Source organism: Limulus polyphemus, unplaced genomic scaffold, assembly GCF_000517525.1.
Source record: "Limulus polyphemus unplaced genomic scaffold, Limulus_polyphemus-2.1.2 Scaffold2202, whole genome shotgun sequence".
Lineage (NCBI taxonomy): Eukaryota > Metazoa > Arthropoda > Merostomata > Xiphosura > Limulidae > Limulus > Limulus polyphemus.
In genome coordinates, this window is record NW_013667812.1 from 132,926 (window position 1) to 148,099 (window position 15,174).

At 32.4% G+C, this 15,174-nt stretch overlaps 1 protein-coding gene across 12 annotated transcripts in view; it reads left to right on the top strand.

The window, feature by feature from the left end:
* LOC106466240 (UDP-N-acetylglucosamine--peptide N-acetylglucosaminyltransferase 110 kDa subunit) overlaps positions 1-15,174 on the top strand; it is a 108,979-nt gene that overhangs the window by 47,711 nt on the left and 46,094 nt on the right. For all 12 annotated transcript variants that reach the window (XM_013926492.2, XM_013926494.2, XM_022394216.1 and 9 more), the window contains 2 exons: positions 1,375-1,454; positions 4,792-4,881. In XM_013926492.2, the coding sequence (XP_013781946.1) occupies positions 1,375-1,454; positions 4,792-4,881 (170 nt within the window). The remainder of the gene's footprint in view (positions 1-1,374; positions 1,455-4,791; positions 4,882-15,174) is intronic.

Sequence of the window (15,174 nt, forward strand, 5' to 3'; positions counted from 1 at the left end):
CAATAACAATTTGGTATTAAAATGTCTATTATACACCAATATGCACTACAGAAATGAAAATGGGGACACAGTATCTAACTACTTAACAACAAAATCTGTGTTGAATAAATTCTGTAATAAAACCATTCCAGTCTCCAGTATGTACATGCACCTTGAGTTGTTGGATGCAGCAGTGAATGTTACAAATCATGTAACATTTGGCAAGGAATGTTGTACCAAAATAGTAGATTTGGGCTAGTCATTAAAGTATGATTTGATTACACCCTCTCCCCTGATTTTATTGGCTTAAGATAATGTTGGTAATTGTGAATGATCCCATATTGAAAAAAATAATAATAATAGCAATCATTTCATCAGCTACATGCTTTTTGATTTGAGGTATTTACAATTTTAAACTGTGAACATAACTGGCTAAATTTAATTGTTTTTGGCACTACTATTAATAAAAATATTTATGAAGTTTTTGATTATGAAATGAAATATAATGACATTTTATGATTTGTAGTTACTTTAATACATTGACAAGCTGTTTTCATGGGTGAAAATAAAAGTAATTTTATACTCAAATAAGAATTAACGTTTTGACCAGGAAAGAAAAACTAAGGACCAAAATTGGAAGTTTTAGAGATATGTATATAAAAAATCTAGATCTACAAGCCTTGTTATTTTAAGTTTGTTAGTTATATGAGAAATTTGTGTATGAAACTTGAAAAAAAAAGAAACCTTGTGATACCAAGATGAAACAATCCTGTTTTGAAATTTTGTAATCAGAAGGTTGCCTAATAACAATATGGTTTAATTTATTGTTTTTAGAGTTTTAACTTTTCATTTTAATTAACTTTAGTTTTTTTTAAATTTTTAATGCTGTTGTTTTATTCGATGTTTGTATTTGTGCATAACACTAATGTGATTTTTGTAGTTATAAAAATATTGACTGTAAGGGTACACAACTGATGAAAAGGTGCATTCTAAACTTTATAAATAAGAGTGTAAGAAAAGTATACTTAATTAGCTATACTCATTACCAGATTGATGTTCAATTTCTCTTTAATTTAGTAGCTTACTTTTACCATACACTTTTATTATTATTTTTGTGTGTGTAGCTTATTACTATACTAGCATATAGCCTGTCAAAAATGACAGGGCAAGTACTACTACCCCCACTCATTGTATACCCTAACTTCACTTGGAGGCAGAAAAGTATAGTTTACATTGTGAAATTAGGCTTAAACTTGATGTAATTACAGTGATAGTCCCAATAATACTTGGAAGTTTTGATTACTTAATTTTAAAAAAATTATCTTAAATAGTTTAGAATTATACTTGATTATTACTAAATTATTAGATGATTTTTACCTCTATTTCTTTACTCAGGCTGTTAATTTGGATCCCAACTTCTTAGACGCATACATTAATCTGGGAAATGTATTAAAGGAAGCTCGCATATTTGACAGGTAGGTCATTAGGTATAATTTTTTTATGGGAATAGTTTTTTGTTTTGTTTTTTTCTGAAAATAATTATAATCAAGTTATACTGAATTACAGGTCATTAATATTTTTTCAGAATTTATTCTACCATTACATGGTAAAAATTGAAGTGTCACATTGGGTATGCTTCATTTAATTGTCTTAAGGATAATTATAATAACATACTGTAATTCAGAAAAAGAAACTTATGCATGACTGATGATGATGGATTCAAGGTGGTGTATAGTATACTTAAGATTGTATGTTCTTTCATAAAGGATCAGTGCTACTGCTTTACTGCACGTATATCAAAATTAGTTTTTAAAGGCAAACACAAATTACTCTCTGGTGAAAGTAAAATGGAAGTTTTATAGTTAAAGCAGTAGTGCACATTCATGATTTATGTGGAATTTTCAATTTGTTCACATTTCCTTGTGTTACAATATTGTAGGGAGAGTAGTGGGGTTATTCTTTCTAATATGGTTCCTTTTGTATAATTGTGAAATTGAGATGAAAAGTCATAGTGAGGGTTTGGTTAAACTGCTGATAGATAAACAAAATGTCCATGGAAAAAGTCTGAATTAGGTTGCTCTGTCCATCTGTATCACTTTTACAGTTGGCTGATATCAGAATATCTAGATAATTTTTAGGTCAAGATTGTCTAGAGTAGCTAAGTATTGGCTGTCCAATGTGATGTCATCAAATTGCTTTTACAAATATTGCAGATGTTTGTATTATTTCAGTAGTGATAGGAAAGTGTGTTCAAGGTGACAGATTGAGAAACATTATGGCAAATTATCTAAATAAAAATGATGCTGGAGTCAAATAAACCAAACAAATGTTTTATTAGCCTGGCTAGAAAAACTTGATTTTTATTTGCTAAAATGCAAGGGCTTAACACTTTTGCTACAGGCATTTTTTTTCTGCACATGTCACATTCAAAAGTTAATTTAACTACTTTCTTGTCATGGTACATAAAAATGTAGGTAATAATCCAAATTTTAATAGTATATATATGTTTTAAGTTCTTAATTTTATGTGTTAATATTTAAAAACAACAAAAAACCTGAATTTCTTCTGTTATGAGAATTGTAACATATTCATTCTGGGCATCCCCTCTTCTCTAATTTATTTATCACCCTTTCAAGAAATTTGAAATTTAATTTGTTACTCATTATAATGTTGTCATTGCTCAGGCAAAGCATAATTTTTATAACCTTCAGTCTTATTTAGCTATAAAGTAGAAAATCGGGTCTCTCTTAAAATGCCCACGTGTCACATTCTCTCTTTCAGAAATTGCCATCAGTTCTGTCGTTTAATACTATATTATTTATAACCAATAGAAAGCCAAGGTTTCAATGTATTAAATGATGTATTATATTACATTGTTTTCTGTGCAGATAATTGTCTATTTCGCTTCCAGTGCAAACTTTATTCCCATAGGAAACACATCAATGTGCTTAGTTGAATTTTTAACAGCTTTTGTTGCATAGTTAGAAAGCCATAAAAAATTACGAGGCTATGCTAATTTGTTCTGCATGTGACTATTCTGTGTTCTTTGCTGCATTATTTAATTAAATACAAAATATTTAGTGCAGTAATGCCATTAGTATAAAAAGAAAGTAGAGTTCCAATGTCATTTACAGTCGACAGCAAAAAATAAAGATCCATGTAAGTAGTATATTTCTTGTTTTTCATCTGTATTCTTTACTTATTATAAAAGTAACTACAATGTAAAAATTAGAAACTATTGTGGTTAGATTAGGTAAAATATGTTATATTAAAATGTTTTCATGAGTTACACTTTCGAGTAGCTCATGCACTTTGTCATTCAGTAGGGTAACATGAACTCCACATGCATCAAGTGATTTACAAATTTTATGGGGGAGTATCAGTTGGACATGGTTCAAAGGGCAATAAAATTTAAGTATAAACAGTTGTATACTGTTACGTGTTTAAAGCTATTTAGGATAAACAAATGTTTCATGTTATATTGCAAGTCATTCTAGAAAGATAAAAAAGGACAATTGAGATTTTCTTAATTGTTTTGTTTTGTGGTTACAAGGTCGGTCAAATTGACCAACCTCGTATAGAGTTATGGTAGAGAAAATAATAGATAAAATATAAATTTGTACTGAAGAAAAACGTTTGAAATTTATTTAGGAGGTTTTAGAGGTTATGCAAATAAAATTTTGAGATTTTTCAGATGAAAAATTATTTCAATCTTAACGTGAAAATCAATTTGCTATCGGATTATACTTTGACTATACATATTCATGGAGAAATTTTTGTGAATATACTTAATTTGAATCTTTTTTTGTCTACAAATGACTTGATGATTACTGAAAGCTTGTGAAATCTCGTGAAGATACAAAAAACTTATTAAAAGTTATAGTATGGAAACTATAAAGGTCAATTTAGGGTCACAAACTCTGCCAATTTGACTGAGCTTGTAGCGAGAGAGTTAATATAGTAAGTAAAAAGTTACTTATTTTAATTAAAATATCATAGAAGTTAATATTTACCTCTTCTGTTGTGTGGAACTTAATTATATGTCATTAATATGAATAATAATTTGCTGAAAAATACTTATGTAGTTATGATCAAAGAATTTTGATTGAGAACTAAAATTTAGCTGATCTACGTGTATTTCTCATAAGAAGGTAAAAGATGACCTTTCTCTGTTTTCACAGATTTTATCTGCATCCAATAAAAATATTAATTTGTAATATTAGGTGAAGAATTGTTTTTCATGAGCCTTTACAATGTAGCAATATAAAAAAATTAAGTAATTATACCTTTTCATTTTCCTATTGTTAAAATTATTTCTGATATTTTTTAAATAATCATCAAATAGATTCAGGGAAAAAAATTTTTGTAAAGTCAAATATCACTATACTTTTGTATTTATATTGTGTTACAGAATGGCTGTGTAATATCTAATTAATAAATAAAGATTACTTTATTAACTTGTAAAATAGCATAAATTATAAGTATTTTGTGACTTTGAGCAAAATTTGGTATAACTTGTTAATGTAACAACAATTTAATTGGAACTAGTAATTTACATTTAAATAGGTTCTTGTGTAAGAGTTAGCATATAAGTGTCAACTTTTATTAATAAGCATTTAAATTGTTTCATATTGATTTGAAACTTCATGACATTTTTTAAACAAATTCCAGGAGCGTAAAATGTTTCAATAAAGCTGTATAATTATAACTTCAATTTTTCTCAATAAAAAGATTTTGTTTTCCTTGTCACCAATTTGTGGAGTGGGTGTACATATTTAGACAAGAATGATTGTTAAAGTATTATCTTTACAGGGCAGTAGCGGCATACTTACGAGCTTTGAATCTCAGTCCTAACAATGCTGTTGTCCATGGAAATCTAGCTTGTGTCTATTATGAACAGGGGTATGTAATGTTTTCTTATCTTTGGGGGTGAAATACCCTTTTTTAAGTTTTTTTCTATCTATAAAACTTACTTACATAGAAAATATTACTTAAAGCTTAAATGTACATTTTATTATAATAATTTGTTGAATTTACTTTTTCTTTTTTCTAGACGAATACAATTCTTTCTATTAGTTATGGTGCATATATTTTAATGACTATATTTTGAATAGCAAATCTTATTCACCAATATTCTGACTTTGGAATATATTGCACACTTATTTGGCTTAGAGATTTTATAAGCCAGTAAAAACGTTTTAAGTGTTTTATTTTTACTAATTTATTTTGACCATAGTTCGTGTTGTAAGTATGTAAATTAACTGTTTATCTTAAAATCTGTTGCTCGGCTTAGAGCTTAGTGGTATATAAAATTTAACTAAAATAATAAACCTTCCTTTTTTCTAACAAAATTTAAACTATTACATTAGGTATCTGATTTTTAATGCTAATTGTATATAATGACTCATTTTCATGATTTTTCAACCCAAAACGCATTTTTACTAGTTGGTGAAGATGTTTTGAGTTTAAACTTTTTAACAATGATGCACTTTTTTAAACTCCTTTTTGCTCATGTCACTGAGTTACATTCAAAATTTAATTAAATCATGTTACTATCAATGTATTTTAATGAAATTTATTATCAAGTGTGTTATATTTCAAAGGTTTATATTATCTTAGTTTCAACAGAAACATTGAAAGCAATAATGAACGTGATGTACAAGCTATAAACTGTCGAAGTAACGTCATGTCTAGACAAGAACGTAGTTTACTTGCCATTTTGACATGTATGTTTCAAAGTTCTTTGGTTGAAAGCAATTGAAACAAGAAATAAATTTTGTCAACCCCCTTCAATAGTTAGCATTGAGTTTTTGAAGTTACACATACTTTTAACATGTATGTATTTATAGCTGTTTGAAAGAGCTCATTTTACACTATAATCCATCAACAGTTATTTTGAAATTAGAGCCAAGTTGTTATCCTTGGATACATCTAAATGCTTCTACTGCTTTCAACACTGGTATTTTCACAGGTTTTTGGTATTTTACCCAAATACCTTGTATTTCTAAGCTTGTATACTTTTCTGATGGAATCGAAGCTGTTAATCTTTTGCCATATGAGAATGTAAAATGTACAACAGTTTCTTTTTCCACCCAAGTTTGTTTGCTGTGAAGTGTTATGCACATTGGTAGAAAATACACTAAACACCTTTTTATAACTAATAAATAAAACTTCTGATATGATACTTAACCTCTTCTCACATAATAGCATTTCTCGAGTTGTGCCGCCCTCTATATGCAAAATTTTTGCTTTATTGCCACCTACCCTTACATAGTATAACTGCACTTTAGCTGACTCCCTCTATGCTCTACATTACTTTCATCACTTCTTGATTTGGTGTTCTAGTTATTCTCTAGTTTTCCTCTGCATATTTTTGTATGCAATTTTAAGTTAACTTTATTGTGTTTTGACAACATAGTTTGTTGTCATTTCATTTCTACTTACTTAGTTTTCTATGGAATATTTTCAATTTTCACGCTATGAACTTTGGTCATATGTTTGGCCACTGCTGATCCACCTGTTACTTCTGTGTTTCTGGAATCACACTTTATTCTGAGGAGGTTTCAGCCATAGTACATCAAGGTTAGAAACTCTCATCCAGCTTGCTACGTTTCCAGAAATCTGGCCAGATATTCTGTTCATGGGTGAATCGGGTCAGGATGACAAGGATTTGGACAACCTTTTTTCCACCTCCTTTCTTTGCAATGCAATCCCATGCTACACCTTTGGATTTAATTCATTTGCATTTTTGGAAATGATTTCCCAAGTATTTTATCTTTTGTTAATTACCCATGTGTCTTATGATTCTTTCCCTCCCTCCTTCATTCTGCACCTTTATCAGATTACTCCTATCCTGATATTCAAGAACATGCTGATCAGTTTTCAGCCTAATTACATTTGGATGCCAGTATGCCTCGCCCTCCACATTTATCTGACTCCTATGCTTTGGCCTATAGTAGGTTGGATTTTCCATATTTGGACTCTCAAACCTGGGAGCCTTTGATTCAAGTGCAGGGATCTGATTCAGAGACTACATTGAGATTTTTCCCAGCCCAGTTTTCATCTCTTTGGCTTACACTCACCCCTGTCCTTGACTGTCTTTCTTCCATTCACCTCTTTTTCTGGTACTCTCCACTGTTCATCTGGGGGGGTTTTGGCAGATACTTGTGCCCTTATCATTTCCACATTGGTGTGCTTATCATTCTAAGCCTTATGTCTGCATACATAGCTCCTTTGTTCTTGGGATATTCTTGGAAGGGATGTGTGTCGTCTTGCTTCCTGTTTTAGGGACTTATGTTTGGATCCCTTTTTTGTGCCAGTTTGTATTTGGAGATCTTCATGATACATTGGAGTAGACTTGGGTGGAGGCTGCACATCAACATTCCTCCATTACCTACTTAGTTTCCCATCTTTCCTAACCCTCTCCTGCTAGAATTCCCATGTTTCCCCCTACTTCCTCTCTTGTATTTGTGCCTTTTTCCCACATTTCAGTGGTGAGCCTCGAAATTGCTCTTCTTTTCTGTTTATTTATTCTGATATCAGTTGCATAGGGACTATCCCAGAAAGGGCACTGTTAACCAGGTTTGTTTATCTGTAGAGTTCATTCACCACAGATCCCTCAGTTCTCCAAGTTCTTTCAGAAGGACTTTCCCTTCTATCTCTTCCTTCCATTATCCATTCGTTCCATTTCTTTCCACCCTCCATGAGATTGCATTTTTTGCCAGTATCTCTCAGATGTGGTTTGGGATGTTTTACACTAAGATTCTATCGAACAAGTGTGTTGTCCATCTCTGTAGTTCTATTCCCAGTTGTTTGTGGTTGCCAAAAAGACTGGGTATTGGCATTCTATCATTGACCTATCCAACTTCAACTGCTACACTGATCTTCTTTGGTTCATCATAGAGTCCTTCCTTGCAATCTGGTGGGCATTCACTCAGGATCTTTGGATGATGAAGGTTGATGTTTCAGATGCATACTTTCATATCCCTATCTCTACAAACATTACCTTCCTTTTGTTCATGGAGGTTAATTTTTCCAATTCTGCTCTCTACCTTTTGATCTGGAGTTGGTGTCTTATGTCTTATTTTGTGTGCTCAGATGCTTTTCCTGTCATCTTCATGACTAAGGTTTGTGGTTCCATCACTATATGGATGACTGGCTACTTTTAGCTCAGTTCCAGCAAACCTCTCTCTCTCATACACAGTTCCTTTTATGGAAGGCTGCTCATGTGGATGGCTAATCAAGTTGGAGAAGTCCTATCTCAACCCCCACAGTATCTGATCCATTTGGGGATATTTTTGAACACCTAACTCAGCAGGACCTAGCCTTATCTTTGTTTGAAGTCAATGGAACGAGGTTCTGTCTCTATTGGAGACCTTGGCATCCATGGAAGTCCTTATATCTTAGGGTCGTGCACATATGCATGATCGTCAGTGGGTGGTGCATGATCAATGAAATCTTGTTTGGCATCTCTTGGATTCCATCATTCTTCTCCCTTCTTTCCTTAAAGTAGACTTTACCTGGTGGGTCTACAGAGACAACATCTACTTGTGTTCCTCTGTCTCCTCCCCATCCAGATTTGCACCTGTTCATAGATGCCTCTTTAACAGGAAGGAGAGCATAATTGGGTTCTCAGGAAATGCAGGTCATTGGACAGTAGTCAAATCTTTCCTCCATATCAACCTACCAGAACTTATTGTAGTCCATCGGGCCTTTGATCATTTCCAACTTTTGTTATGGGGCCATTTGGTCATGATCCATTCCGAAAATTTGACCGTTTTCTCTAACATCAATCAACAAGAGGCACTCATCCAGATTTTCTTTGTTTTCAAATGATGGATCTCCTTTTTTGGCCCCAGTCTCAGCAAGTCCACTTTCTTGCTTGTCACGCCCCAGGTGATCTGAATCTACCTACGGAGTGGCCTTTTTCCCCCCAAGTTTCTTGATGGTTATGCTTCCAGTTTGCTACTGCACTTCTGAGTGTATTTTCTGCCTATCTCAATGCCAAACTGCTCCTGTTTTGGTTTTTGATTCCACATTCTTTAGCTTTGGTGGTAAATGCTTTCAGTGAGGATTGGACCGACCTTTACCTATCCTCCTATCCATCTACTCCCCCTGTGTTCTTTTCATCCAAACCATTTTGTGTGAAGTCCCTCTCATCTTTCCATTATGGTCCACTCAACTTTGGTCTCTGATTCTAATCTTCCTTCATTTGTCCCCTCCCTTACTTCTTCCACCTTGCCGATCCCTTCTCTGTCAACCTAAATCTGCCATATTTCATTCCACTATCACACCACTGCGGCTTCATGTGTGGATTTTGTCAGGTCCCTTGCAAGATACTGGACTCTGTACATGGGTAGCCTTCTGTCCCCTTTGGTCTGCCCTTCTTCCTTGAATGTCTATCAGAGAAAATGGTACATTATCTGGTGTTGGTTTCTGCAACATGGTTTCTTGCCCTCCCACCCTAGTGTTTCCCAATCTTCAGATTTCTTTACTTGGCTATTCCATTTTAGTCTATCAGTATCTACCATTCCTGGCCATAGAGCAGCCTTTGCTAATACCTTTCATTTCTCCCACTCCCATCACATTTTTTCCCTCTCCTTTCGTTTGATTTGTCCACTCTGTCAAGTTCAGAAAAGCTATTATGTGAGTGGAGGTAAGTTTTCATCAGAAATACATTTTCAGTGTGGGAAAATGTTAACTTTAAAATCTCTTTTGTTTCAAATTGTAAGAAGGGATGTCAGTTGGTGAGCATAACTTCAACATTTTTCTAGTATCAAAAAATTTACAAAAATAAAGCAATTTCGATTTTTAAAAAAGTTTAGGCCATAAGAATTGTAGTTAACTGAAATATCAGTAATTAATCTCAGTATATGAAACACTGATCATATGGGGCCTGATTTTTGAAAAAATGTTTTGAACAGCTTTGAAAATTTTTTGTTTTGACAAACTAAGTGCATTTCATGGTGAGACAAATGCAATCTGTTTGATTCAACTCAAAACTTGTTAATGCAATAAGTTGGTCATGCTCCAAAATCACACTTTAAATATGAATGGTAAGGTTCCCACAGGACATGAAAATCCTAGAAAGTTGGAAAATTTTGTAAAAAAAATTTTTCAATACTGGAAATCCTGAAAAATATGCTGACTTGGGAACAGTGATCAGTAATGAGTATTGAAATGTTTATCTCCATCTGCAAGTGTAACAAATGTAACCTGACTATTGTTGGAATGATATTGTTAGTGTAAAAAAGCTCAAGACTAGTTTGTAAGAAATGTAAAATCATAAAATTTCTGATAGCATAAAGAACATAGTTTTAGAATTTTCCTATTTTTTATATTCTGCATAAGTACTTTAAAACTAATTATCAATGTAAGTTTTTCATCAAATATTGCCTAAAAACAAATAAAGAAAGATAGAAATGCAAGTCTTGTAAACAATTTAATAAAATGAGTGTCATAAACCCAACTGCTGTGTATGAACTAGTTAAATTTTTGTTATTAAAGATGGTATATTTGATATGGTGAGTGTTCTAAGCTGATATATTCTGTGTCATTTTTGACTTCTTCACTAAATATTTTAGGGACAATTTTCTGCTTTTAAGGGAAAACGTAAAAAGTGTGTTGAGGTGTATGTTGTTAATATTATTTCTCCAACTGTGTTATTAGTTTTTTTAAAAAAAACTGAAATGAATGAAATTCTTAAACTGGCTCATGATTTTTACTTGTAATGACTGATAAACATGACAGCAGTCTTGACAACAAATAAAAATTATTTAGAACATACTAGTAATCAGTTCATTTTTGGAAAATGTAAGTTATTAATAAAGCAAATCCTGAACATAATAATGTGAAGCATTTATTAAATGTTTCAGAATTTTCTAATTTTCATCCTCGGTAATCTGGAGGTACAAAACAAACAGTTATAATTACAACAGAAATATGATATAATTTGTAATTTATAAGAAGTAAACAATTTGAATATAAAAAAAGTATAGCAAGTTAAAATGAAAAGTATAGCAAGTTAAAATGAAAAGTATATAGCACAAATTAAATAGTTAAATTTCACGATGTTAACCAGGATTGATCTATAAAGTAAAGTTATGAAAGAGCAGGATATGTTTTCATATATTCCATTTAATGCTCACAAAAGGTGGTGTAACACTCATTGAGACAACATGGATTGATACAGGCATAATAGATAGAAAATTAAGGTATGCTGAAACACTCCTTTATAGTCAAGATTTAACTTTATGACTAATAACTTGTTCTGTTTTCAGAAGTAAATGGAAAGAAACAAATATTTGATACATATGATACAACAGACAGGCCTTTATTTTACCATTTATGTGTTATGTAGTAGCTTAAGATGTAAGATAGGGTATGTCATAAAATTACCCATTACCATTTGCTTCAAAAGAATAATAAAATAAATGGACAAATAACCACCAATAGCATTTTTTTGCATTTAGATAACCAGTGTGAGTTATTAGCACAGAGAACCTCTAAGATACACTTCAGTGTTGAGGGAAACTCGCACACCCAACAGAAGTGATTTCCCCCAACATGTGCACACACACACACATTTTTTTGTTTTACCCTTCTTGCTACAAGTGGGTCAAAGTGCTCATGTCATGACTGTTTTTTTTTAAATACAGAGTTATGTTCAAAATTTAATTAGACTACTTTATTATTAATGTTTAAAATACATTTGACATCTTAATTTAGTGAAATCAAATTTTAATACTTTGTAAGTTTTAAATTCGTAATTTTATAAGGAAATATTTAAGTAGATCCTCAATATTCTCTATTTAGTATGAGAATCATGATATTTGTTCTCTAGGTCTTGCCCTTTCCATAATTTATTTACCACCTCTCTATAAAATACAGATTGTAATGTAAATTAATCATTGTAATGTAGATATTACTAAGACACAGCCTAATTTTTATAGCCTTCAGTCTTCTTTGTTTACAGAGTTATAAACTAGAAAATCAGATCCACTTGCCACACTCACCTGTCACATCCCCACTTTCACAAATTGTCAGTAATTCTCTCTGACATTGTATATCATTTATAACCAATAGAAAGGCAAAGTGTTAATCTGTTGAATAATGTATAATGCTACATTGTTTTCAGCATAGAGCATTGTCAGTTTATCTTTAATTTGAAAGTTGCGGTATGGAGATTGAGAAGTTTAAGTAATTATTTAACCTTTTTTTTACCATGTATCCCGAGTTAACCCATCCAGCAATAACCTAATATGCAGCGTGAATCCTGAGTATACTCATTATCAGGCATTACATTCACTTACCCATGTGTACACCGAGTTGACTCGTCCTGCCTACAGAAGACAAGAGCAATGTCATTGACGTGCATAGGGAGGTTAACGTAACAGCCTACAATCTCCCAGTCATTCACGATTGTTTTTAGCTGTCATTAAATACAGTGGCGGGTCAAAAACATGGTCTGTCTGCAGATGAAATACAACATATGTTGTTTGATTTTGAGGATAGCACACCAGAATATGATAGTGATGATGATAGTAAGTCTAGTTCTAGCGATTTAGATGTGACATACTATGATGACCGTGTTGAGAGCATGACAGATGAAAGCCAGACTGACAGTTCAATATTGTTAACGTGGTTTGGAGTGGAACATAATCAAAATGTGTTCACAGGGTCACCTGGATGACGTATAGCAATAACTGACACAAGTGATCCGTTAGAATATCTTAAGTTGTTCATTACTGATGACGTGATTAGTATGATTGTTACTGAAACAAACAGATGAGCGTGTCAGCTTACTGAGGGCTCGACCTTGAAGTGCAGATCCAGATTGAACCAGTGGACTTGCATGGTGAGCGATGAAATGAAGGTTTTGTTTGCAGTGTTTATTTATCAAAAAATTATTCAAAAGCCTGAGGTTGAGTTATATTGATCAACAAAACCATTGCTTGAGACACCATACATCAGGCAAATAATGACTGAACTTCGTTATCACAGTTCGTTGCCAAAGACTACATCAGCAGCAGGGAAATCATTCTGAAAAATGAAAAACCACTTTGAAGCACTTATTGAAAGATTCTCCACTGCTTATGTGCCTGGACAACATGTGGCTATTGATGAATCGTTGATACTGTGAAAAGGGCATTTGGCCATAAAGCAGTACATTCCATTGAAGTGATCTCGCTTTGGTTTGAAGTGAACTGTGTGAATGTGGAACAGGCAAAATTTGTAAGTCAGTCGTTCACATTGGACAAGCAATGCAATTAGAAGAATCAGTGAATGGTCTCGTATTGTTAGGAATTGTGCTGACACTTGCCAAGAACCTCCTTGGTCAAGGCTATTATATTTTCATGGAGAATTTGTATAGTTCACCAAGTCTGTTCAAAAAACAAACTGATGCTGTGGGAACTGTGAGGATAAATCCAAAACACATGCCACCTGAATTGAAGAAGAAAATTTCTTGTGGTCAAACCACTGCAATGTATACATATGACATAATGGCTATGAAGTAGTCGGATAAACGAGAGGTCACACTCTTGTCAACGTTGCACAAAAATGAAATGACGACTTTACACACATGTCGGGGACATAAACAAAAACCTACTGCAGTTCTTTTGTACAACAACAATATGGGAGTTGTAGGCATTATGGATGAGATGCTTGTTGTGTATCCAGCAGAATGTAAGAGAGACAAAGTGTGGTACAAAAAACAATTTGCCACTTGTTCAATCAAACTGTGCTCAATATATTTTATTCAAAAAAGACAACAAAGCTGTGCTTTTTGGCAAAATGAATCTCTTACAGTTCAGAATAAAGCTGATCGAGAGAATTCTTGAAACTTATCATAATCTGGTCATGATTCCTCGCAGAGGAAGACCATCGATGAACAGATCCTCTGTGACTAACCGGACGTCATTTCCCAAAGTATATTCTGCCAAATGAAGGCAAAAGCACTCCAACACGACAATACGAGGTTTGATGCTCTCATACTGGACCAGATAAGAAGAAAATCAGGAAGGAAACAAGATAATTTTGTGAAGTTACTTTGTGTTCGACACCATGTTTTGAAGTCTATCATACCATGTGTAACTATTGACGTTGACATTCAATCTGTGACAGTGGCTGAAACTTAGACTATTTTATCATGTGTATGAACAATTTATCATAACTAGTGGTGGTTATTGTGAAGTTTTCACAAAATGTTCTTTGCATACGGTTGATTTCGTGCAATAAAAATGTTTTCAAAAAATTTATTACAAGATAGTCATAAAACTAAAAAACAAAATTCCATATTAAGGAGTTAAGGCTTTTATTCCATAGTTAGAAAGCCAGTTAAATTATGATAATTATAGATCGTTGTTTCCTTTGTGCGTGTTATTATTTTGTGTTTGAAGGTGCATTATTTAAATATAAAAAACTTATTTAGTGTACTAGCAACATCAGTATGGTAAAAAATTAAGCTTGAATTTCATTGCAATGGACTCTAAAAATAATGAAATCACAAATAAGTATTATATTTCTTGTTTTTCACATATATTTTTTACTTATCCACACCAATATATGTTGTAAATCACTCTGTGAATGTGTAGCTCACGTTACGCTATTGAATTACTTTATGCACAAGCTGCTCGTGTGCATGCCTCATGAAACGTCTTTATTATATATATATATATATATATATATTATTTTTTTTTTTTATTTTACTTAGTGTCATTTTAACTAATGTAAAAAGATCCTAATTTTTACATTTTAGTTATTTTACTATAATAAATAAAGAATAAACATGAAAGACAAAAAATAAAGTACTTCCCAGTCTTCTTTTTTCTTGCTGTTGGTAATCGATGACACTTAACCCTACATTATTTTATATCAATAGTAGTAATGCACTAAATTTTTATTTAAGTAGATAATGCACCAATGAATGTATACTAATAACATGCAAAATGTAGACAATTTCCCCTAACTCAAAATTATTCTGGCTTTCTAATTATGCGACGAGACGTTACAAATTCTTTGAAGGTAGTCATTAGCTTTCCCATGGGAACAAAGCTGGTACTCTAAGTGAAATTGAGGATTTTCTGTTGAGAACACAACGTTATACGGTATGTTATTTGATAGATGAAAACCTTGACTTTCTGTTGGTTATAGGTAATCTATATATATATATATATATATATATATATAATAAAG